Source organism: Hylobates moloch, unplaced genomic scaffold, assembly GCF_009828535.3.
Source record: "Hylobates moloch isolate HMO894 unplaced genomic scaffold, HMol_V3 SCAFFOLD_19, whole genome shotgun sequence".
NCBI classification, from domain to species: Eukaryota; Metazoa; Chordata; class Mammalia; order Primates; family Hylobatidae; genus Hylobates; species Hylobates moloch.
In genome coordinates this window covers 20675423-20699688 of record NW_026652294.1, presented here as the reverse complement: position 1 = coordinate 20699688, position 24266 = coordinate 20675423, and the positions used below count along the sequence as shown (strand labels likewise).

The window sequence follows — 24266 nt, the reverse complement described above, 5'->3', positions numbered from 1 at the left end:
CAGAAGGCAGCCTGGCAGGACAGGTGGGAGGTTCTAATTACACCATAGGGGCTCCCGTGTGACAGTTAATAGCAGTGCCAAGTCTGGGCCAGGTTGGGCCAATAACTGGGGGGCAACCTACCCTGTAGGCAAGGCCTTGCAGAGGAGGAAGTTTGGGCCAGAGAATACCTGCTGCCCTCTGGTGGTGTCTTTTTTAAAAAGGAATTTGGCTGGGCAGGGTGGCTCACACCTGTAATCCCAGCACTTTGGGAGGCCACGGTGGGTGGATCACCTGAGGTCAGGAGTTCAAGACCAGCCTGGCCAACATGGTAAAACCTCATGTCTACTAAAAACACAAAAATTAGCCGGGCTTGCACCTGTAATCCCAACTACTTGGGAGGCTGAGGCAGGAGAATCACTTGAACCCGGGAGGCGGAGGTTGCAGTGAGCCAAGATCATGCCACTGCACTCCAGCCTGGGTGACAGAGCGACACTCCATCTCAAACAAACAAACAAACAAACAAAGGAATTTATAGGCTCAGATTTTTATAGGAAGCCGAGTTCCATTTAGGCCACATGGTATTTGAGGTGACATTGACACCTGGGGGCTTCGTCCAGCAGGCAGCGGGCTTCATGGTCTGGGTCCTTAGGAAAGAGGACTCCCTGGAGAGATGGAGCCAGCTCCACCTTGGTAAGCATTGAGAACTGCAGGTAGAGAGTGGATCCAGGGCCAAGCCCTGGGGAGCCCCCTTACTGAAGGGGTGCATGGGGAAAAAGGAACCAGGAAGACAACCAGGAAGAAATGTCATAGAGGGAGGAGGAAGAGGAGAGCCACGAGACAGATGAGTCACAGAGGCTAAGGGAAGCAGACCCAGGAAAGGAGGCATGACCCACGCGTCACATGCAAGGAGATGGAAGGTGCAGATGGGGCCACGATGCTGAGTGCTCACGCTCATGGAGCTCTCACCATGCTCCAGGCTCTGCTCCAAGCTCTGAGCGTCCTCACAATCACCCCTGCAGGTCTGTCCTATGACAGTCCTGTGTTACAGATGAGGACCCAGGAGAGGCAGGTGACCAAGGGCTCGTGGCTGGTGAAAGGCCTGTTGGAGGCAGCTGAGGCTGTGCCAAAGGTACTATCTGGGCCCCAGATTTCTTTTGGAGAACCACCTTCCGTTTTCTTCAGCCAGTAGACACAGGGCTCTGATTGATCTATATGAAGTGGCAGATTCCATCCCAAGCCCCTCCAGTCTCACTGATGCATTCAGGGATGTTCACGTGGCCTAAATCAAGTCAGTGAGATCCACACCCAGGACTTTGAGAGAGAGGAGCTCTGTTTCTTTTGTGCTGAGCGTAAAGCTGAGGTGGTGAAGCCTGGAGCTGCTGCAGCCGTCTTGCAGGCATGAGGGGTAAACTTGTCTGAGACTTGGGACAATGCAAGTTGGGAAGTGGAGCTGTGCTCAGCCACAAGAGAGCTGGATGACAATGTGACTGTACCTGAAGCCGACATTACCCCTGAACTTTACCATTACTAAGCCAGTGATTCCTTGCCTGCCTCACTGGTTTGGGTTGGTTTTTCTAGTTTGCCTCACTAGTTTAGGTTGTCATTAAATGAAAGCAAACTGTACCAGTTATCTATGGCCACAATTAAGCTGTGTAAGAAACCAAGAAACTTAGCAGCAATTGAGCTCATGAGACTGGATCAGTGTTTAGGCTGGACTTGACTAGGCAGTTTTTCTCGTCTCAGCTGGGCTCACACACATGTTGGTCAGCTGGGATGAGTGGGAAAACCAGGCTACATATGGAGGCCACCATGACAAACATTTGAGTCACTGTTGATGTTTTGCCTCTAGAAGCTCTTGGCCATCCAAATTCCAGGATAGGAAATTGAAAAGTGGTTGGTGAAACTGATGCAGGGTTGGGCTTTTCTGCAAACACTTCAAATAAACAGAATTGCAAGAAATGCATGCATATGAGAGAAGCTAGTTTGTTGCAGATTCTCTCAGTTCCAGTTTGTGTGCTGTTGCCTTGGGATTAGATCCAGGTGGTTAATTTTTAGCAGCAGACCTCACAGGTGCTGTGGGGTCCTTTTACAGACGTGGAAAATGGGTATAATGGGGAGGGACGTCTTTTAGCTCAGAGTTTGGCACAAAATAGGCACTTAATCAATAATGTCTGTAAATACTGATGATGATGATGATGATGATTCACCGTAGGACATGATTTAAGGGTTAACTTGATCTTAAACGGCATGTGGGTCACTATTGCCCTCTTCTGGCTAGGTAGGGTGTCTACATCTTCTCCACTTCTCAAGCCTGTGGAATTCAACCCTCACCCCAGCCCCACTCCAAGTACCTGCAGCAGGTACCTTTCTGGGCTTTGTGAGTGTGGCCAGAAGTCCAAGCAGTCCCAGCCCCCAGGTGTCAGACTGACGCATGCGTGACACTGCGAGTGGTCAGAAAACATGAGCCCTTGCTTTGGCCACCAGGACTGCGGTCATGCCTCCTTCCATCTCTGGGCCTCCGTCTCTCCATCTAACATGGAGGTTGCACAGCCACCCCACAGGGGACCATGGCAGAGCTCAAAAAGTGTCTGTTCAGCTGGGTGCGGTGGCTCACGCCTGTAATCCTGGCACTCTGGGAGGCTGAGATGGGCGGATCACGAGGTCAGGAGTTCGAGACCAGCCTGACCAACATGGTGAAACCCCGTCTCTACTAAACATACAGAAATTAGCCGGGCCTGGTGGCACGTGCCTATAATCCCAGCTACTCAGGAGGCTGAGACAGGAGAATCGCTTGAACCCAGGAGGTGGAGGTTGCAGGAGCCGAGATCGCGCCATTGCACTCCAGCCTGGGCAACAGAGTGAGACTCTGTCTCAAAAAAGAAAAAAAAAGTGTCTGTTCCCACCAGCTGAGACTGTCTTTAGGACACACACAGGGGACCCCCAGGACAACTCCAGTGCCCACCCGGCCCAGAGGAAGCTCCTTGGAAGCCCCCACATCCCAAGGCTCCAAGCGCTGTCCAAGCACAAGTTCAAGGTTGGCTACATGGGAGGGAGATACCTGCTCCTGGGAGTCCAGAGAACCCGGTGCTGAGAGTCCAGGTCCAGAATCTACATGGCTGTGACCTTGGATGAGGCCTTTAGAACCTGACAGGAAAAACTACTGAGGCAGGAGCACTTATTTTGATAACCCGGAGCAGGATTGTAGGAGAACCACTCCCTCTCTACAAAGGCACCAAAGCCTCCATCCAGATCCCCAAAAGGGTCCCTGCCCACCTGCAGGAGGGTGGGCGCCTCTGGTCCTAGGTGTCTGGCTCACTTCTGCTTCCTTCCACCAGACGTTGGCCCAGCACCTTCCACTTCCCAGCTGCTTCCACCTGTGGCTGGGAGACACGTCGTCCCTAAGTGAAGGTGCTCCCTGCAGCTCCCTCTCCCCACTGGCCATCCAGTCCTTGGGAAGGTCTTGCACCCCATGGATCCAGAAGCAAGGGTGTCTTTAGCAAGACCAGAGCCACCTGCTCCCACCCCTCCCTGCCCCAGAGCACCCACAAACCGGCCACACACGCACACAATTCAGACTTTGTAGCTGTTTTTATTATTAATACTATCTTCTCCTTTAAGCATCCCTTTAAGGGTGAAATGAAATCCAACCATTTACAGAGAAAATGATTTCAGAATGTACATATTGATTTTCCCTTACAAAAAAAATAATACTATTATTGATGTCCTCACATTATACATTTCCCAGCGTCCTGCCTTCTGCTTGGACAAGTCCTGTCTCCCCACCCAGACTCTCCCTGTTGCCCCCAAAGCTCTCCCATGCTGCCCCTGGGAACCGACGTGACCCATGGGTGGACAAGACCAGCCATGCTTCCTGGATGCTTGGCATGGACAGGCCTCCTTGGGTCTAGGGGTCTCAGAGCCAGTTATTCCCACGAAGAAACGTGGACATGGGACATGGCAGCAGTGTGCCTGTGGTCACATTCAGCTTGGTTTCCCTTCATATTGAGGGAGTGGCCCTGGGTTCGTCTGCCCCCACCAAATTCCCAGTGTATGCTGTGATATGTGAAACTCTTCAATCCCGCGCCCTGGCCCCCACCCCTCTGACAGCTTTCCTCTCCACTGATGGCCAGACCTTCACTGCTGCTGCTGTGAACAGGCCCTGCCCCACTAGGTCTGTGAGGAAGGCAGAGCCTGGCAGCTCTGAGCCGCTCCTATCTTCCTTCCCTTAGCCCTGAGCCGGTGCCCGGGAGGGCATCCCACAGCAACTGAGGGTGTCAGGGGCGTGGGGGTGAGAAAGCTGCCAAGGAGGGAGGCCCCAGGCCAGGGCCTGGGCATGATCAGGAGCCCTGAGACTCCCTGTCTGTGGGGTGCAGCCTGGCCTGGATTGACCCAGAGCCACAGGGACCCCGAGTTTTTGAGCCACCTCTCAACCCCAAGAGGAAACAGAAAGGAAGGCTGCTGTGACTTCAAAGGAGGAGTTCCATGGGTGGCAGTCCCCTGGATGGGAGCAAAGTGGCTCAGAGCCCCTCAACCCACTTCACGCTTGCCCACCAGTGGCTGCTCTGAGGCCAGCTCCCCACACCATGCCCTCACTGGGCACTTAACCCAGACAGAGCTGTGGCAAGGAGATGCCCTCCTCTCCTGGCCCATCAGGAAACCCCCAACCATAAGACATCCGGAGAAAGCCCCACTGGAGGTGGGGGGAGGGGACGGGTGGGATGATGCGGCTGGGGCCGAGAGGGGCTGGGGAGGTAGTGGGCTCTCAGCTGCACAGCCCTCAGGTCAGGAGGATTCTCATTCCTCAGACTGAAAGACAGACAGACAGACAGACCCTGCATCCCCTTTAGCTTTGCTTTCTAGGCTCCCCAAGGGCTTTCTGCCTCAGTCATTTTGGGGAGCTAGGGGGTGTGGCCACAGGCCCGAGGAAGAGGCCAGGCCTGGGCCTGGCCTCCCCCATCCACACACAAGCATGTATTTACAGGGACACAGCAATACAGACATGTACAAATACACACCAAGCATGCACCCATGCCCATAAATATACACACACACACGCACAAACATGAGCCATTCCACAGGCCAACTCTGCAAACCGGCATCATTGGGTAGCGTCTGGGAGCCGAGGGGAGGGGGTGTTTCCCCTTCCCACAGAGCTGCAGGCTCCTCACTGCCCCCAGCCCTGGGCTGCACAGTGAGGGAAACAGGAGCAAGCTGTTCCGGAAACTCAATGAGAGCTGGATCCGACGAATGAGTTATTGCTGCTCCCTCCCCCTCTCCCAGAGATGCTACTGGTCCCCCATATCCATTCTCTTCTCCATCAATAAGAGAACTCCCAAGGTGAGGCCAGGCACATGGCGGCCCCGCTGAAGACTACACTTCCCAGGTTCCCTTGCGGCTGCTTGTGGCCATGTGACTGAGCCCCAGCCAATGAGAGGCCAGCAGAGCTGAGCCTGCCAATTCTGGCTCATGCCTTTAGCAAAAAGTGGGTGTGCCCCTCTTGCCTACTTCTGCTTCCTCCAGGTTTGGATGCACACAGGAGGGTGGGCGCTGGAGCAGCCACTGTGTACCCAGAATTGGAAGGTGCGTATGAAGAAACGCAGAGCTGCCCTACCAGCTCTGGGCCATCTCAATCTAGACTAATTAGAAACAAGCTTCCCTCTTGCTTAAACCACTGTATTTCAGGGTCTCCTAATCACAGCAGCTCAGACTCAACTCCAACAAAGACATCCCCACCAAGGCAAGCTATGAGGAATAGGAAGCACACAACTGGCCTTACTGTCCCTTCTTGGGCCCAAGACAGACTCATGGCCCCTTCCTGGCCCCCAGCCAGCCTGCCCCAAGGAGGGGCACAACAGTGACTGCACCTGGGACAGTGGACAGCTGGGACTGGGTGTCAGAAGGAAGGGGTGATGGGGAGGGAGAGACGGATCCGTGCAGAGGCCTCATGTCAGTCTTCTCCTCCCCACTTCCCCCTCAAGGCCACACCTACAACTGGACTCTTGGCCTTGCAAGGACTGAGTGCACAGTCCACAAGACAGCAATGTGAACGGGAGAAGGAACGTCAACGCCAGGTTTGGAACCAAAAGGAAAGCTCCTTAGGGTTCTCCAGGCCCCTGTGTTGGCTCACGACAGCCTGAGGGGTGCACAGAGACAGACTCAGGCACCAGCATCCCAGGGCAGCCAGGTCTTGTCCTTTGCGGCAGGGGGTGGAGTTCTGTCTCCCTCTGGCCCAGCACTTCTGACTACACTGCAAAGCATCCCTCAGCACCTCCTCTTGGTAGGATGTGGCTTTTTCATCTCTTTCCTCCCAGGTGTCCACGCTTCCTCCTGGACCCCAATGCATCTACTTACAGAGCCCTGGGTCCTCCTGGCAGGCCGGTCTCCCACACCGAGCCCAAGGCCCAGGGATGCCAAATGGTGGGCTTTTTCCCGGCCTGGCCACCCCCCAGAGGCTGCCTGGTGAGATCCTGCAGGCTCTCTTCCCCAATCCTGCCTGCCCTCCCCCACTACCCAGGAACCACCACGCACAGTCCAGTGGCACCTGCTGGCCACAGCTGTCTTGGCAGTCATAAGGGCCACCCAGACGTCACGGCCTGCGCCCTCTCCCAACAGGAGGGATGTTTTCTGAGCTCAAAGGCCTGACCCTTGATTCACAAGGGCTTCAGTGGGGAAACCCTACCCCCACCCCCACTCCCCACCTACTCCTGGTCCCCTCAAGAACCACGGAGCGGGCAGGAGGCAGGGAGATAGCGCTAGGGGCCACCGCCACCCCGGCCCTGCCACGAGCCCTATCAGATCATGCAGCCCTAGACTTCCGTCTCGTCCAGTTTGCCCCGGGTGGGCGGCCTTCCCTCGGGACCCCTGTGGCGCCGCCCGCCCGCCGCCGTGCTCCTGGGCTCCTGGTAGGGGTTGTCCAGCAGGTAGCGGAACCGGTCGTAGTTCTTCAGCAGGTACTTGGGCGCATACATGTGCTCGCTGGGGTCTGCGGGCGGGTACTCCTGCTGCGTGCCGTCGAACCAGCCCCCGGTGCGGATCAGGCCGCGGATGTAGTTCAGGTCCCGCTTGTCCTCGTAGTCACCCCAGCGTGGGAAGTCGCCATTCTGGGCAGACACGAGCTTGAAGTAGATGCCCTCGGGCGTGAAGCACCAGGAGCAGTGCCAGCCGGCGAAGTGCAGGGGGCTGCCCAGCGACCACTGCACCAGGATGTGGCCGGTGCGGTTCTCATACTGCCTGAAGTTGGGCATGGTGTAGTACTGGCGGCGGCGCAGGCGGATGCCGTCCAGCCCGTACACTGCCTGCAGCATGTCCACCGTGCAGCCCGACACCACCTCCAGGGTGCCCGGCTGCTTCCAGAAGAAGCCGTAGAGCGACTTGCGCATGTGGAAGGCGAAGGGCTCGGTCCAGCCATCGTAGAGCTTGAGGAAGAGGACGCCGTCGCGGGCCGGGATCTCGTCCGCATCGTCAATTATGAAGACGTCGTCGGGCCGCAGGTTGCGCAGCCGTGAGACGCCGTCCTGGGTGAGGAAGGTGCGCAGGTAGTCGTCGGCGATCCAGCCGTCCTGTCGGCCGCCGGGCGGGAAATGGTCCAGGAAGACGTAGAGCACCTTGTGGCGGATGTACTCGAAGGTGCCATTGGTCAGCATCTCCCGGAACTTGAGCGGCCGCGGCTCCCCGTAAGCCGTGAAGTTGGACTCGCACACCACAAAGGCGTCCACCACGTCGCCCAGCTCGTGGAAGCGCACGTCCAGCAGGTCGAACTCGTGGTTGACGTTGATGGCGTTGATGATGCGGCGCGGCACCTCCCTGGGCACCAGCCGCTCCTTGGTGGGCAGGTTGGAGTACTGCACCACGGTGGGCACGCCGCAGCTGGGTCCGTGCCAGCCGGGCAGGCACACGCACTCCACCCACTTGCGCCGCGCGCCCCGGCCCCCCGTGCGCTCCCGGGCGCTCAGCAGGTACCGGGGTGGCCGCCGGGCCGAGGAGCCGTTGGCCCCCTCGGGCTTCTCCTCCGGCCGTCCCGGGGGCGGCCTCTCCAGCATCTTGGTGCCGGGTTTGAAGCAGACGCCGCCGGCCTTGGTGCGCACGAAATACTCGGTCGTGTCCTCGGGCAGCACCAAGTCCACCCGGTGGAGCTCGTCGGCCGCCTTGCTGGGCGGCAGCGGCTGCAGCAGGGGCGAGTGGGAGTCGAGCGGGGTACGCAGCAGGTCGGGGCCTCCTGGCTCGGGGCTGGCCTGGGGCGTGACCGGGGCATTGTTCCAGAAGAAGCTGGACACCAGGTTAGGGCTGAGGGAGGCCAGTTCTCGGGGGAAGGTGACATAGGACAGGGTCTTGAAGAAATGCAGGAAGGAGATGAGGCACAGGCCGGCCATACAGAACATGAGAAAGAGCTTGTAGCGTCTCATCTTCATCCTGCGGGAGAGAGAGAAGACAGCAGACTCATCAGGGCAGCCCAGGCTCCTTTCCTAGGAAGGGGACCTAGGAGGCCTCTGCTGCCACCTTGCTGGACAATGTGGTGGCCAGCACCTGCTGCCCCTGCATGGAGTGATCTCCTGCCCCCAAGAGTCAACTTGCGGTACCAAGGCCCCTGAAAGCTCCAGCACTGAGGACACCGCCGTGCTCCCATGGCTCTTCCCTGAGATCCCCAGGCCACCACTCTGCCCCCTCTGCAGCCTGCTCCTCCGCCTGGCCCACCCCACCATGACTGTACGGCTGCACTGCTAGGCTTGGCTCCAGGAGCAAAATGCACCCTGGGAAAAGCTCAACCTGCAGTGCACGCCCCGCCCAAGGACAGAATGGGGAGAGCAGGCTGTAGGCTGCCCTCGTGGGTCCTGTCCCTCCCCTCCTATCTTCTTTTTTATGGACATACTGACAAACCTTTTGAATATTTTTTCACTGAAAAAACTCACAGGTCTCAAGGGAAAACACTTAATTCTAACATATTTCATGAATAAAATTAGGCCAGGCGTGGTGGCTCACGCCTGTAATCCCAACACCTTCAGAGGCCGAGGCAGGAGGATCGCTTGAGCCCAGGAGTTTGAGACCAGCTTGGACAACATAGTGAGACCCCATCTCTACAGAAAATTTAAAAATTAGCCAGGTGTGGTGCCATGTGCCTGTGGTCCCAGCTACTCAGGAGGCTGAGGTGGGAGGATCACTTGAGACCTCGAGGTTGAGGCTGCAGTGAGCCATGATTACACCACTGCACCCCAGCCTGGACAACAGACTGAGATCCCACCTCAAAAACAAAATAAAATAAAAGTTCCCTTTCATTATCCCATGCCCTTTACTAATCTCCAGGCATAAAAATTTGAGGTCGGCCAGTGCAGTGGCTCACGCCTATAATCCCAGCACTTTGGGAGGCCGAGGTGGGCAGATCACAAGGTCAGGAGTTCGAGACCAGCCTGGCCAACATGGTGAAACCCCGTCTCTACTAAAAATACAAAAGTTAGCTGGGCGTAGTGGCGCATGCCTGTAATCCCAGCTACACCGGCTGAGGCAGGAGAATTACTTGAACCCAGGAGGCAGAAGTTGCAGTGAGCCAAGATCGCGCCATTGCACTCCAGAGCCTGGGCGACAAGAGCAAGACCCCATCTAAAAAAAAAAAAAAAAAAAAATTGAGGTCTATCTCTGGCTTTATAAGCAATTTTTCTATTCTTGGTTTAATATTTTTCATAAATACTACCATATTGGACACTAAGTCTAACCAAGTTGTTTTCCTCAATCAATGATAGATTTAAAAGATTTTGGTATCAGTAGAAATAAATGTACCAGTTCCTTTTAAATCCCACATATTACATGGCTATTGTGAATAAATCACTCTGTATTCATGACTCATGATGTAACCATTTACTATTCATTTATACAGTTTAATTTATCAATTAGTTTATGGCTGTGGAATGGAGATGCTTGTATATTCTCATTCTCCAATTTAAATAAGCTTTTTTTTTGTTTTTGTTTGTTTGTTTTTAAGACAGAGTCTCGCTCTGTCGCCCAGGCTGAAGTGCAGTGGTGCGATCTCTGCTCACTGCAGCCTCTGCCTCCCAGGTTCAAGCAATTCTCCCACCTCAGCCTCCCAAGTAGCTAGGGTTACAGGCACATGCCACCACACCCAGCTAATTTTTGTATTTTTAGTAGAGATTGAGTTTCGCCATGTTGGCTAGACAGGTCTCGAACTCCTGACCTCAGGTGATCCGCCCACCTCGGCCTCCCAAAGTGCTGAGATAAGGCATGAGCCACCATGCCTGGCCTAAATAAACTTTTAATTTTAGAATATTTGTAGATTATCAGAAAACGTGCAAAGATAGCACAGAGGCTTCCTCACGCACTTCACCTTATTGCTCCCAGTTTATACCACCATGGTACATTTGTCGCGACTAGGAAACGGACATCGGAATGTTACCATCAGCCAAACCCCACACTGGATTTGGATCCCTGGTTTTATGAATGAGCCATGCAGCCACAGAGCACCTCTGACCGTAGCCATCCAGCTCATTTCACCCTTGAGTCTAGGCAGGTGGGCAGGCGGGCCAGGAGTTTACATCCATTTGACCAGTGAAGATGCTGGGTGGGGCCAAGTGAGACCAGTGACCTGTCCGAGGGGAACCCACTGAGTCACAGAAAAGGCTGAGACAGAAGCCTTGCCTTTGGCATCTGGCACTGTCCTACCTAGATATTCTTAAAATGTTCCCATCTATGGCTTCTCTTTATTTTTGATTCTTTCTCTGGGTCATGCTCTCCCCCTCACTTTTTTTTTGAGACATAGTCTCACTCTGTCACCCAGGCTGAAGTGCAGTGGTGAGATCCTGGCTCACTGCAACTTCCATCTACCAGGTTCACGCAATTCTCTTTCCTCAGCCTCCCAAGTAGCTGGAATTACAGGTGTGTGCCACCATGCCCTGATAATTTTTGTATTTTTAGTGCAGATGTGGTTTCACTACGTTGGCCAGGCTGGTCTTGAACTCCTGACCTCAAGTGATTTGCCCACCTCAGCTTCTGAAAGTGCTGGGATTACAGGCATGAACCACCATGGCCAGCCTCCCTAGTTTTTAACTCTAAGGACAGCAAAGTAGGGTGGAAAGATAGGAACTTGGGTTAGGCGCGGTGGCTCACGCCTGTAATCCCAGCACTTTGGGAAGCTGAGGCAGGCGGATCACCTGAGGTCAGGAGTTTGAGACCAGCCTGGCCAACATGGTGAAACCCTGTCACTACTAAAAATACAAAAATTAGCTGGGCATGGTGGTGGGCACCTGTAATCCCAGCTACTCGGGAGGCTGAGGCAGGAGAATTGCTTGAACCAGGGAGGTGGGGTTGCAGTGAGCCGAGATCGCACCACTGTACTCCAGCCTGAGCAACAGAGTGAGACTCCGTCTCAAACAAACAAACAAACAAAAAAACAAGGCTCCTAATCATTCTGAACCTTAGTTTCTCCATCTGTGAAATGGGCACAGAGTTCCTGGCATGCAGCATGTGCTCAATAAGCTCTTGTTCCTTTCAATGCTCAAGGCTGGATGCCCCCAATTTAATTTTCTCCAAGTCACATGGTCATAAGGCACAGAATCACAACACAATTGATCTAGAAATCTTAAGGACTATCTCCTCCAACTCTTTCATTTTATAGGGGAGGAAACCAGGACCTAGGGGCCTTCAGGGACCTGCTCAAAGTCACAACAGAGCTGGAGTGTGAAGCGGGCAGCTGGGCTCCTGCACCAGGTGCCCCTCATGGCCTCAGCTTGTGAGGAGTCCTGAGCAGGCTGGTATAAGAAGCAGTCGAGCTGCTGATCCCAACAATCAGGGCAGCGCTTGCCCCATTCGAGCTCAGATATCCCTCCTCCAGTAAACGCCTGCCCCCCTGGAGCTGCCCACACGGAGTGGGCGCAGCTGACTGCAGGCAGGTAGAACAATCTGAGGTAGGGGCCTGACCTCTGCTAAATGTCCCAGGGCAGAGCTGGGGCTTTTCGCCACCGGCGTTTGGAAGGAGGGGCTGCTCCTTGATAACATTTTGAAGTGGGTCTTCTGCACTTCATTCTCCATTTTGGATTCCAGCCCTTGTCTGGCAAAGTGAGACCAGTTGGGCTGGACCAGCAGGGTGAGCAAAAGGGGCTAGGAGTTCCTGCTGCGGCCAGGACCAGGCACAAGGCAATACTGCAGCCGTGGCTAGCATGGCGGAAGCTTCCAGAGCAACTTACTCCTGGGGTTTCAGGACTTGGAAAGACAGCCTGGATCCTTCTGGTGGGCTATTTTTCTTTCTTTCTTTTTTTTTTTTTTGAGATGGAGTTTTGCTCTTGTTGCTCAGGCTGGAGCGCAATGGTGCAGTCTCGGCTCATCGCAACCTCTGCCTCAAGCAATTCTCCCACCTTAGCCTCCTGAGTAGCTGGGATTACAGACATGCACCACCACACCGGCTAATTTTGTATCTTTAGTAGAGGTGGGGTTTCACCATGTTGGTCAGGCTCGTCTCGAACTCCTGACCTCAGGTGATCCGCCCGCCTTGGCCTCCCAGAGTGCTAGGATTACAGGTGTGGGCCACTGTGCCTGGCCTTAGTGGGCTATTTTTCTGTACTTGGGACCTGCCTCTGTGGGGGACACTCTAAATTACCCAACTGGTGTAAGCTATGTGGCAGGCATGGCCTGGGGCTGCCATTCAGACTCTAAATCCCCTGGCAGCATGAACAAAGGCTTTAGCAAACGAGGTAAGAGGAACTCAGAGAGGCAAGGAAACAGCCTGCTTGACGTAAAGGGCCTCCGTGGACCTGCTGAGGTCAGATTGACCCAGCTGCCCCTTGGCTGGCTTTCAGGATCTGGTTATTCACAGCCAGCTATGCCCTTCTGAGCACGGACTCACCAGTGCTTGGGAGCTCCCCTCTCAGTCACTGGAGCCTTCAGGGCAGGGCCCCTTAATAAGGCCTCAGTCTGGGTTGCTGCTGAGAATCAAGGATCTGAGCATGTTTCCCTCATCATTCAGGCTGCTAGGAGGCTCAGAAGCACACAGTGGTCAGCCCAGAGCATGTCAACAGCACCTCACAGACAGCATTTTCTTGGACCCATTCACTTGTAGCTGCCCGTATAGTTTCAATCCTTTTCAGCTCAATTCCTTTTTGTCTTTTCATTTTTTTTTATTGAGACAGCATATAAATAAAATGGAATAAATAAGCACTGGCACTCAGGGTCTCATTTAAATCTCTCAGGCACTCTGGTAGGTTATTTAAACTGCCCTGTTTTAACAGATGGAGAAAACGAGACTCAGAAAGATGGCAAGACTTTCCCCAAAGGACATCATTAAGGAGGTGGCTGAGTCAGGACTTGAACATAAGTTCTGGTTCTCAAGCCAGTGCCTCTCTCCCTCACGACAGCTGAGACCACCAGATCCCTCTGTAGTGCAGGTGGCCCAGCTGTGGGCTAAAGCCATGGAACCAAACTGGGCCCCAGTTGGTGGCATTTCAGCTTCCATTACAAAGCTTCATCAAAGCTGGGCACAGTGGCTCATGCCTCTGGAATCTCTGCACTTTGGGAGGCCAAGGTGGGCAGATTGCTTCAGTCCGGGAGTTCTAGACCAACTTGGGCAACGTAGCTAAACCCCGTCTCTACAAAAAAAAAAAAAAAAAGTTAGCAGTGCCTACTTTCTAGCAGTGCCAGGCATGTAGAACTACTACATGCCTGTAGTTCTAGCTACTTGGGAAGCTGAGGTGGGAAGACTGCTTGAGCCCTGCAGGTCAAGGCTGCAGTGAGCTGAGATCACAATTCTGCACTCCAGCCTGGGCAGGGGAGTGAGACTCTTAACTCAAAAGCAAAAATAACAAAGCATTGACAAACCATCAGGTGTAACAGTAAAACTATCACTGAGGATGACATGCCAGACACTGTCCTAAGCTTGTTACACACGTGACTGTACTGAATCCTCCCAACACGAAGCAGGTACCCTTGTATAAGGAAACCAAGGCCGGGGAGATGATGTCGCTTGTACAGCGTTGCACAATTGAAGGATCATACTGGATCCTATAGGGTCAATCATGGGGTTGTATCCAGTGGTAAAGCTGTCCTGAGCCCCTTCCAGCTGCCATGTTCAACCCAGGTAGTGACAGGGCCCCTGAGGAGTCCACCTGTGACCAGTGAAGACAACCCAGTGGATGGTGCAGCCCCTGGGGCATTTGATCCATACAACATGCCACAGGGTGCTCACCCAACCCGTCACTCATTCACTCAGCGACGATTTTGCCAGAGCCCCGTTTGCCAGGCACCTCGGTGGGTACTGGGAACATGGGGAGACAGGACGGACCAAAATCCCTGCCCTCAGGGAGCCTGCTCCACACCCAGCAGGGTAGGGAGCCTGCATAAACTACAAACACACGAGTCAGCTGGGAAAACTGCGTGCCCAAAGAGGCCGTGCTCCGGAGAAAGACAAAGCGGGTAACGGGCAGAAGCGAGTGCGTCATATGTCCGGTGATGAATGGAGTGGGCAGGGCAGGCTCACCGAGGAGGCGACGTGAGCAGAGACTCCACGCGGGAGAGGGCGCCAGGGAAGAATGTTCCAGGCGGAAGGCACAACCAGTGCCCTGGCAGGAGTGTATGTCTGCCAGTGAAGAACAGCAAGGTGGGTGGGATGGAGCAAGTGAGGGGACATGGGGGGCAGGGAACAAACCCAGATCACAGGGCCTGGAGCCATGGTTAGAAATGTGGCTTTCACTGGAGGATTCAGAGAAGGGAGGCCATGGCCTGACCTTGGTGTGAATGGCTCACTTTGGCTGCTCTGCTGAGAATAAATGGGCGTTTCAAGGGCAGGGCAGGGGAAGCCAGGAGGCCACACTGAACTACCCAGGTGAGTCAGGGTGGCTTCCACCAGGGTGTAGGGTGTAGAGTGTGCTCAGATTCTGCTGGATTTGCTGAAGAGCTAGATGTGAGCAAGGCAGCACACTGGGTGGCCCCAGGAACTGGAAGAATGGACCAGCCCTTGACTGGGGTGGAGGAGGCTGGCCCTATCCGGCAGACCTGGGGCTTGCAGCCAGCATCTGTCTCTGCAGGGCCCAGCCCTAACCACTACTTCTCCTCCTGCAGACACCAACAGTGAGGCCGGGCGTGAAGGACATGGCCAAGGTCAAACATTGGCTAGCAGCAGGTCCTGGGCTAACCTTTGTCTCTAGATCCAAACCTCAGGTCCTTTCTGCAGCATACTGTCTAGAAACTTCACCTGAGGGATGGGCGGGGTGGGATATGCTTTATGTCTGTGGTCCCCCTGTGGCCTCAAAGCACTGTGGGGGACATCACCCAGCTCACCAGCCCACTGTCCCACTCCCACCCACTTCCCTGGATGTATGTGGCTTGAGGTCCTCCAGCAGCTCAGGAAGCCAGGAGGGTCACTGTGGTTAGGACCTACCTGGAGAATAAGGTTAGCTGAGCGAGGGCGTGGGGCCTCCCCTGGGCTGGGCACCCTCTGTGACCCAGGCAGGCAGCTCTCTGAGGACAAAACCCCTCTCCAGCTCCTTCCCACCACCAAGGCTAATCTCTGTTAGCGCAGATGCCATACTCTGGCCCTTACTCAGTTCGTTAAAATTCACCTAGTATTTCTCAGATGCCTGCTCTGTGCCAAGATAGCCTCCCTGGAACCAAAGCACCTGCCTCTGCCCCAAGCCAGAGCCCATCCCGAACTCTCCCAACCTCCCCCAGCTCCTCATCATCATCGACGTTCCTATAGTCACTATGAACAGAGCAGGTCACCTGACCTCTCTCAGCCTCAACTCTTCCATGTATAAAATGGGTATCATTATCTCTGCCCTGCTTATTTCAAGTGAGAATCAGAGACCTATCCACAGCCCCAGCCCCAGTCAACACTAGGCTCATTTTCCCCTAGATGTCTGTCTTCCCAGCTGGCATATAAGCTCCTTGGAGCAGGGAATGTACACAGCAGGTGCTCAATGAGACCACCCCGCACTGCCCTGGGCCTCCACAATGCCCTCACCATCACTTCCATGTGCTCGGACTCCCCAGTTAAAATCCCAGCTCTGCCACTCCTATCTGTGTGGCCTTATGCAGCTTAACCACTTTTCTGTACCTCTGTTTTCTCATTGATGAGATGCCTAGCACACAGTAAGCACTCAATGATAAGTGCTAGCTCTTCTATTACTTTTCCCCAGCCTGGCAGAGAAGAGAAAGAGTGAGCCTTTAGGTGGGGACACACCAGAAGCAGAAGCTTGGAGGTGAGTCCCTGGCAGGGCCTCAGCCTAGGTGGGTGCTGTCCTATCTCAGGGCAACAGGGAGCAAAACCTAAACCTGCTGTGGGGAGGGGCCAGGGGCTGGGAAGCCACGCCTCCTGAGACTCCAAGAAAAGGGGGGCTTGAGGCTCCACCCCCACCCCACTGCCAGACACCCTGTGAGTTGCGCCCAGCTTCAGGGGCCTGTGCCTTTTTAAATTTTTTTAGACAGGGTTTTGTCTTACTTTGTCACCCAGGCAAGCTGGAGTACAGTGGGGTGGTCAAGGCTCACTGCAGCCACAAACTGCTGGGTTCAAGTGATCCTCCCACCTCAGCCTCCTAAGTAGCTGGGACCACAGGTGTGTGCCACTACTCGGCTGATTTTTTAAACATTTTTTTGTAGAGAGGAGGTCTCCCTACATTGCCAAGCTGGTCTCGACCTCCTGGGCTCAAGTGATACCTCGGCCCCCCAGTGTTGGGATTGCAAGCGTGGGCCACCACCTCTGGCCGGGCCTGGGTCTGTTGGGATAGGTGGTAGAGCATGGGCCAGGTGCTTCCTGGCAGCCAGGTAATCCTGGAAAAGGGAGGCCAAGGCCGACCTAGGATGGCAGCAGGCAGGCCTCAGGCAGTGGCCATGGCCCGGAGGGTCTGAGCTGGACAGATTTCCTTCCTTCCCTCCCTCTTCCCACTTCTTGTGCCATTTTTCTCTAGCTCTGCTTGGAAGCCTGACGGGCTGTGAGGGAGGGAAGCTGATGAGCCCAAACTCTGTGACCCAGCCATGACCTCATAGTCAGGACTCAGGTGGAGCCCAGCCAGGGGCTTCTGGCCAGGGAGAAGGGAGGTGCTCCCTGGAGGCCACTGGCTGTGATCGTGGGAGCTGGCCAGGCAGGTAGCAGCCTCCCAGGCGCAGACTCACACTGACAGCTGTCACTTGCTGAAGGGTGGCTCCCATGGAGCTCTCCGTGGTCCTGAGCTTGCCTGTGCTGGCCAGAGTCCTAGCTCAGTCCCCAGGGTGCCCTTGTCTGGCCTCACCCTGGCCCCTGCCACCCTCCTCCGTGGTTCAGACAGCTCATGTCTTAACAGCCACTTCCCCTGTCCACCACCCTCTGGCCCCTTCTCCGCCTTCCCTTCAACACCTGATGTCTGGTGTCTTCAGCTGGGGGACAGCCACAGGCACTCAACTCCTCCAACTGGGAGAAGGGGCCAGCTATCACGTGTCCAGCAGTAGGCAGGCCCAACACCCAGTGGGCACTCAGGGCATCCCTGGAATGTCCATGAGGGGCATTTTGGAGGATGCCAGAAACCACCTCAGTCTCCACTTCTGGGCAGGAAGTAGCCCATCCACTGCCCTCAGCCCTGGTACACCTCAGGGTGGACCCGCACTACCTCTCCAGGAGTTAGTTCATCTGCATGAAAGGGCTTCGCGCTGAAGCCCGTCTCCCTGTGCTCACCTTCCACTCGGCCTTGTCCTGCCCCACGTGACCTGAGGGCTCTGCCACCTCCAAAAGGAAGGCAGGAGGCACATCTTTGTGGCAATCCCTGCCATGTACAGCAGCTCCTGGGGCACAAGGTAGGCCAGTGGCCGCAATGGCCAGATCTGAACACTGCTGTGGCCTTGGCAAGTCACTCTGCCTCCCCGTGCCTCAGTTTCCCCCTCCATGATACAGAGGTATAACCGCTTCTATCTCACAGGTTTGTTGTGAGAGTTGAGTGAGTTAATCCCTGCAAAAAGCTAGGGACCATGCCTAAACACACAACAGATGCCCAGGACACACCGGCTCCACTGTTACTGGAAGTCTGGAGGATTTGGTTTGAATCCCAGTGCCATGACTTACTTGCTGTGTGCCCTCTGGCAAGTTACTTAGCCTCTCTGGTCCTCGGTCTTCTCCGATCTAAAAGGAAGATGTCACCCTCTGTTTTACAGTCCTGTGGGAGACCTGGCTGAGCCATGGTGTCAAAGCATTCTGCATGGAGCCTGGCCATTGGCAGAGGTTCTATAAATGCATGTTTTTTTTTTTCTTTCCTTCCATTTGGGTTTCCTGCTGGACGACCAAATGCAGATGACCCCCTGAATATGCCAGGCCTTGCTCCTGACCGGCTTTATTACCTTTAAGAAAGGTAACAAAGACACCTTTGTTAAGGTACAAAGGGGGGTGGGCCAATTGGGGGGCTGCTTAACCCTGACTGGCAGCCCCAGCCTGCAGGGCCTTTCTGAGTAACTCACCAGGCATTCAGGACCTAAGGCCAGAATCTGGGGAATCCGGCCCAGCCAAGGCCTGCAGACTCCCCTCCTGGGTCCAGAGGGCCTGTGAGTAAGAATTTGATCCAAGCCTTCACCCCAGGCCAGTGCCTCTGCATGTCCACTCCCACGGGCCGCCCATTACAATCCCTTTGGGCTGCTAGAAGTTCTTCCTTCTGTTGACCTTCATCAGTTTCCCTGGAGCTTCCGCTACTGGTTCCTTCCCTGGGGTATGGCAGAGGGAGTCGGCATCTCAGGGGTCAGAAGACAGTGAGCACCTCCCCTGGACTCTGAGACTAAATGCAGCTTGAGGTTTCAGGATCCCACATGGGGAGACAGGTAGAGGCGGTGGCGCAGAACATGGCCGATCCTGGAGTCCCGGCGAGACTGGAGAAACAACTGCTGCTCTGCTGTCCTCCCCTCTCATCATCTGACTCACTCCTTTGACTGACACCCATCCACAGGGAAGCCTACACAAAGTGGTCACTCTGCAGTCGACGTATCATCCCAGCTACTGGTGGTCATCGGGGACGCAGCTATGTGTGTCTCCATTTTGCAGATGACAACATGGAGGCCTCAAGAGGTTAAGTGACTTGCTCAGCCACACACAGCTGGTGGGAATGAAACAGATGGAAACTGAGACTCCCCAAGCTGACAGGCAGACTACGGATCTGGGGGTTCTGCTCCAGGCTCAACACAAGTGGCCTGGGCGAGGGAGGGCCTGGTAGACCAGGACACCCAGCACCGGGGAATTCTGCTTCCCTAGCAGGCTCAGAGGGAAGAAGTCTGCTTCAGGGGCCGGGCCTGGTCAAAGACTCCATCTTCCCTGGATGGCCAGAGTCAAATCCTTGCAAATCCCGTTCAGCATGGAGCAGGTGAGACAGCTTCTGCTGTGCCCCCCCCCCCATGGATGAAGAAACTAGACCAAGAGAGGAAAGACAGAGCTACAAGGGGAGCAGTTCTTAGATTACGCAGGCAGGGTTCAGGGAAGACAGGGTGCCCAGGCCACCAGAATACCCACGAGAGTCTGGGCCTCACAGAGTCAGCCCCACTCTCTGCTGGCTCAGCTCCAGGGTGGAGGCCTTGCCAAAGGCTCAGCCCAAGACCCATCCCAGGAGCCCTTTCCATGGCAACCCCACCCCTCCCCCACCTCCCGTCACTGTGCACCACTCTCTCCCCTCCAAACCCATCCCCATCAGCTCCCTGCAGGCTGCCTGAGGACTTTCCCACGGAGTGGCCGGCAAGTGCCTGGGAAAGTTGGTTCCCAAAGCTGGGATCTATCCCTGCTAGGACCCCACCCCTCCTGCACTGGTCACTGGTCCATTCAGGATATCACCTCCTCATCCCCAGAGGCTCATTCCATAATGTTTTTGTTTTTGTTTTTTAGAGACGAGACCTGTGTTACCCAGGCTGGATGTGAATTCCTGGACTCAAGCAATCCTCCCATCTCAGCCTCGTAAGTACTTGGGACTAGTCTCACACCACCATACCCAGCTTAATTTAATTTGAATTTTAATAGCTGCATGCTCTAGTGGCTCCTACATTAGACTGTGCAGTTTAGACTGAACGGGGAGGGCAGGAGGCAAGGAGTCAACCGGGTCCACTGCGCCAGCACTGCTGGAGATATGGGGCTGCACTGAGGGAGGACCCTCATGGGGACAGTCACGGAGCTGGAGCAAGGGAGCATCCCAGGGCGCCAAGCCTGAGAGATGGCCCGTGATGAAGGGGAAGGCCAGGGGCGGGGCAGTGGTGAGCTGATGTCAAGGTCTTGGCTGAGAGGGGCTCACAGAGCATTGGTTAACTACAGGAGAGAGGGATGCAGCTCTGGGGGGCTGCCTGACACAAGGGTGCAGGGGCGTTAGGCAGGTGACTGGCAGAAGGAGACCTCGGGAGGGGAGGTGGGCTAAAGGCGGGCCTCAGGGCCTGATATACAGATGTACAGACACATCCCATGGACTGGTCCCATGGGCACTGAGGACAGCTGTTTCCCAGCCATGTCCCTGGAACTCCCCTCCAGGTGTCCCGGGACCTGAGAGAGAGGTGGAGTGAAGGGGGAGAGAAAACAAAGCCCAGGGACTCGCCCCCAAAAAACACAATCAAGAAGATGCTCCCAGCTTTTCAATTTCAGACCCTGAGTTCCTCGCAAGATTTTGTTTGAAGGAAAGCTTCTATAGTATTAAAAAAAAAAAGCCTGGCAAGCCCTGCTGTGAATTCATCCCTCATTCCACTCCACCGGCAGGGAGATGGAGGCCCTGAGGAGGGGGTGATTGGTGGAGGCCACACCACAAGCAGAACCCAGGCCTGACTCCAGGAAGGCAGGGCCGCTGGGCTGGGGCTTTTCCATCTTGGATCTTCAGCCCCCCGAGTCCAGGCAGAGAGGGACCTTACCAGGGAGCAGAGGGTGGATGTCCCACCCAGGGCTAGCGGTGCATGTGCACATTTCAGGAGGGCCGGAGGGCTCTGACTGCCTCTTACACACAAAGCCTGGAATGGAGAGATGTAAACTTGGCCTGGGGGAACAGGCCAGGCCAGAAGTGGGCAGTGGCTCCTGCCCGAAGCGCCCAGAGCAAACATTCAGTGAATGCTTGGGATTAGCCAGAGGAATGAGTACTGCTGGCGGCATTTCAGGCACAGGGCTCTTTATCTCTCAGGGAGAGGGCCACCCTCAGAAGAGAGCCCCCTCTGCAGGGCCACACAGGACCACGGACCTGCTGTGTGCAGAGCCAGGAGGCAGTGGGAGCCCATGGGGGCTGGGCCAGTGTGCAGGGAAGGTGCTTGGGGCTGTGAGAGGGTTGGGGGTGATGTGAAGACTGTAGCACCACTGGCCTCACTTCATTCCACCCCCACAGGCACACAGGGCCTCAAATTCGCAGCTGGCAAGTGACAGCAGCAGAGTCCACACCCACCTGCAGCCTTGGGGCTTCTCAGAGTTTCAGGGGCAAAGTCCAGGCTGCTGCTTTCAGCCTTGCCCAAAGCAAGGGCGCCTCTCACCCCCACTGCCATCAGGACCCCATGGGCCTGCCATTTGCAGGTCACCGGGCTCTCCAGCTCTGGTAGATGATTGGATCCACTGCCCAGGAAAGCTGCATCTGCCCATCCTGCCAACCTCCTAAGCCCCTCTCACCGGCCTGAAACCATGTGAGCACCCCGGTGGCACACGGCAAGGCCAGGCTGAAATTATGCTTCCCAGAGCCCAGAGTTCCCTGAAAGGCCAAGGGGACCCAGGGCAGCCCTTCCCACCACTACCCAACTCCAACAGGAACGGATCACCCTGGACAGTGCGCCGTGTCCGGGTCTCCTGCAGCTTAAAGGAGGCTCAAGGTCCAAAAAGTCAGGAAACCTCCAAGGTGAGGCCCAGAATCCAGGAGGCTCCGGAGGCCCTGGCTCCTGACCCACACTGCAGACCCCTGCCCCGATCTACCCTGGAGATAGCACTCCACATCCATCTGCCCCCTGCCCACACCGTGCCGGCCCACCTCCATCCAGGCTGCCCTCCTCGTCCATCCACCACCCTCCCCTTAACTTCCATCCCCCCCCCCCCATTATTTTCCCCTAGCCCCGATCACCTGGAACTTGGAGACAAGCAAGGGAGGGGTCCCATGCCACCTGCACCACCTCCTTGGGGAGTTTGTTTGCTGCTGTCTGCCTGATCCTGGCCTCCAGCTAGCCTGGCCTGGCCACAGGCCCAGGGATCCCCAAGCCCCTGTGTCCACAGCTTCCCCTTGCCAGCCTGTAATCATGTAGGGGGTGCTATAGTCTGAAAAATGTGTCCCCCAATGTTCAAGTGTAGGAAATTTAATCCCCAGTGCAGCGGTGTTGAGAGGTGTGGACTTTAAGAAATTTAATCTCCAGTGCAGCGGTGTTGAGAGGTGTGGACTTCAAGGCCGTGAAGGCTCCACCCTCATGGAGGGATTTGTGCTGTTATTGTAGGAGTGGGTTAGTTATCGTTCCTGATAACAGCATGGGCTCAAAGTGGGTTAGTTATTGTGTTCCTGATAACTGCATGGGGTCAGCCCTGCCCCTCTCCATGTGTGGATACTTCTGCCCTTCTGCCATGGGATGACGCAGCATGAAGGCCCTCGCCATATGCTAGCTCCTCGTCCCTGGACTTCCCGGCCTCCAGACCCACGAGAAAGTTCTGCTGTTTACAAACTACCCAGTCTCAGGTATTCTGTGATAACAGCACACACAGGACTAAGAGGGGGAATGAGAGGACAGCGTATCTGAGGCCTCCCCCAGAGCCGCCTCTGATGGGGCTGTGTCAGTATCTTAGCTGTTCTCTAACCACCTGTGGACATCCACCTCCCACTGCTATTTCACAGAGGAGAAAACCTAAGATCAGTGAGTCAAACTGATAAGCCCTGGCCCTCCTTGTGAGTGACACGCATCCAACCCTCCCCTGTGGCCCACACTCCCCAAGACTCCAGCCCGCACTGCAGCAGCCTGACCCCTGCCTGGGCCCCTTCCAGCCATTGCCGCCTCCTTCCCCTCACCGGCCCATACCTGCCTTGAGGCACAGTGTCTAGTCCCCTCTGCCTGGCTTTCATGGCTCTATGGCAGCAGTTTCCTCCCTAGAGGCTGAGCCCAGGTGTCAGTTAGATGACTGCAGGAGGAACTGACCTTGTCCCACCAAATGCTGGACCCGCCCTCCATCTGGGCTGGTTTCCTGGCTCCACCTCTTTCCAGCTAGGTCAACTCACCTCTCCAGCCTCAGTCTCCTCCTTTGTAAAACAGGTAACCAGGCAGCAGTGAGAGGCAGCCCCACCCTCCCAGAGCCACTCCTAAGTGCCAGGTGCTTGAGGAGGTAGGGGCACTGTGGTTTTACAGGTGGAGAGCCTGTCAGGGCCAAGCGCTCAGTGAAAAGCAGGTCCATCTCTTGTGAGCCTCGCCTTGCTCCTTCTCTGTGTGGGAGGGTTCCCGAGAACTGCGACCGACTCCCAGGGGGGCTGCTGGACATTCTCAGTGGGATGAGGATAGGGAACCAAGGAACACCGTATGCATGGAACAGCTCAGAAATACACTCTCGGCACGGCGGGACCCCGAGTCTCTGACAAAGTACTGGGCAGGGACAGGGCGGGGGCCAGGGAGCCTGAACCCACACTGCCTCTCCTGCAAGCGGGCCCAGGAGTCCACAGCCTTTTGGAGGGAGTTGGGTGTCTCTGGGAGTGGGGGCAGAGGCTGGATTCTGCCCAGAGGAGACGGCCAGACAGCTACTGTACTGCTGGCTCCAAGCCCAAGGGTCCACCCTTAGCAAGGCATTCATTCCCCAGTGTGGAGAACACCCCTCTTGAGGGTGAAGACAGAAATCACACCCTACCCTGGAAGGAGGCTGAGCCCAGAGCTTTGAGCATTCCTGCTGCTGGGGAGCTTTGTACAAAAAGCCTCACCCTCCAATACCTCGCCCTCTAGGGACTCCTCCCTCTTCCTAGCCCTTGCCTTCCCTGGGGGGCTGCCCTCAGCCCAGCCTGCTCAGTAGTTCCCCCACGCTATCCCCTAAGCCTGGAGAGGAATTTCCTGTTTGCTTGTCTTGCTCGGGGTGGTGGCTGACCGCAGAGAACAGCGCAATAGCATCCAGTGAAAGAATGAGTGAATGAGTACCGTGTCGCTCTGCCCCTCTGCCCCTGTGCCTCATGTCTCTGTCTGTCAGATTGTGTGGCACCTGCCCTGAAGGGCTGCCGAAAGGCCTTCATGGGAAGAATAGAACTGATGCCCTGTGTGGTGTCGGGGACGGGGACTCCCAAGGGCACAGGGGCCTTGCCATCTCTGCAGAGGAAGGCCGGCAGGGACTGATGGCCGGAAGGGCGGGGGTAGGAGTGGGGGCTGGGAGGGCGAAGGAAGGAGGAATGGAGAGGAGGTTGGAATTGGG

The 24266-nt window shown here is 55.7% G+C and overlaps 1 protein-coding gene and 1 long non-coding RNA gene across 6 annotated transcripts in view; one reads left to right on the top strand and one right to left on the bottom strand.

The window, feature by feature from the left end:
• Positions 1-3549: 3549 nt before the first annotated feature.
• MGAT3 (beta-1,4-mannosyl-glycoprotein 4-beta-N-acetylglucosaminyltransferase) overlaps positions 3550-24266 on the bottom strand; it is a 44845-nt gene continuing 24128 nt past the window's right edge. For 3 of the 5 annotated variants that reach the window (XM_058431582.1, XM_058431583.1, XM_032138830.2), the window contains exon 2: positions 3550-8389. In XM_058431582.1, coding sequence (XP_058287565.1) covers positions 6787-8388 — 1602 coding nt within the window. In that variant the 5' untranslated portion in view covers position 8389 and the 3' untranslated portion in view covers positions 3550-6786. Of the gene's footprint in view, positions 8390-17996; positions 18307-18385; positions 18484-24266 lie in introns of those variants that run through there. The other 2 variants (XM_032138831.2, XM_058431581.1) reach the window with 2 other exon arrangements.
• LOC131381990 (uncharacterized) lies at positions 18360-20730 on the top strand. The gene is made up of 3 exons (XR_009211119.1): positions 18360-19275; positions 19788-19856; positions 20418-20730. It is a non-coding gene; the product is annotated as an uncharacterized LOC131381990 (long non-coding RNA).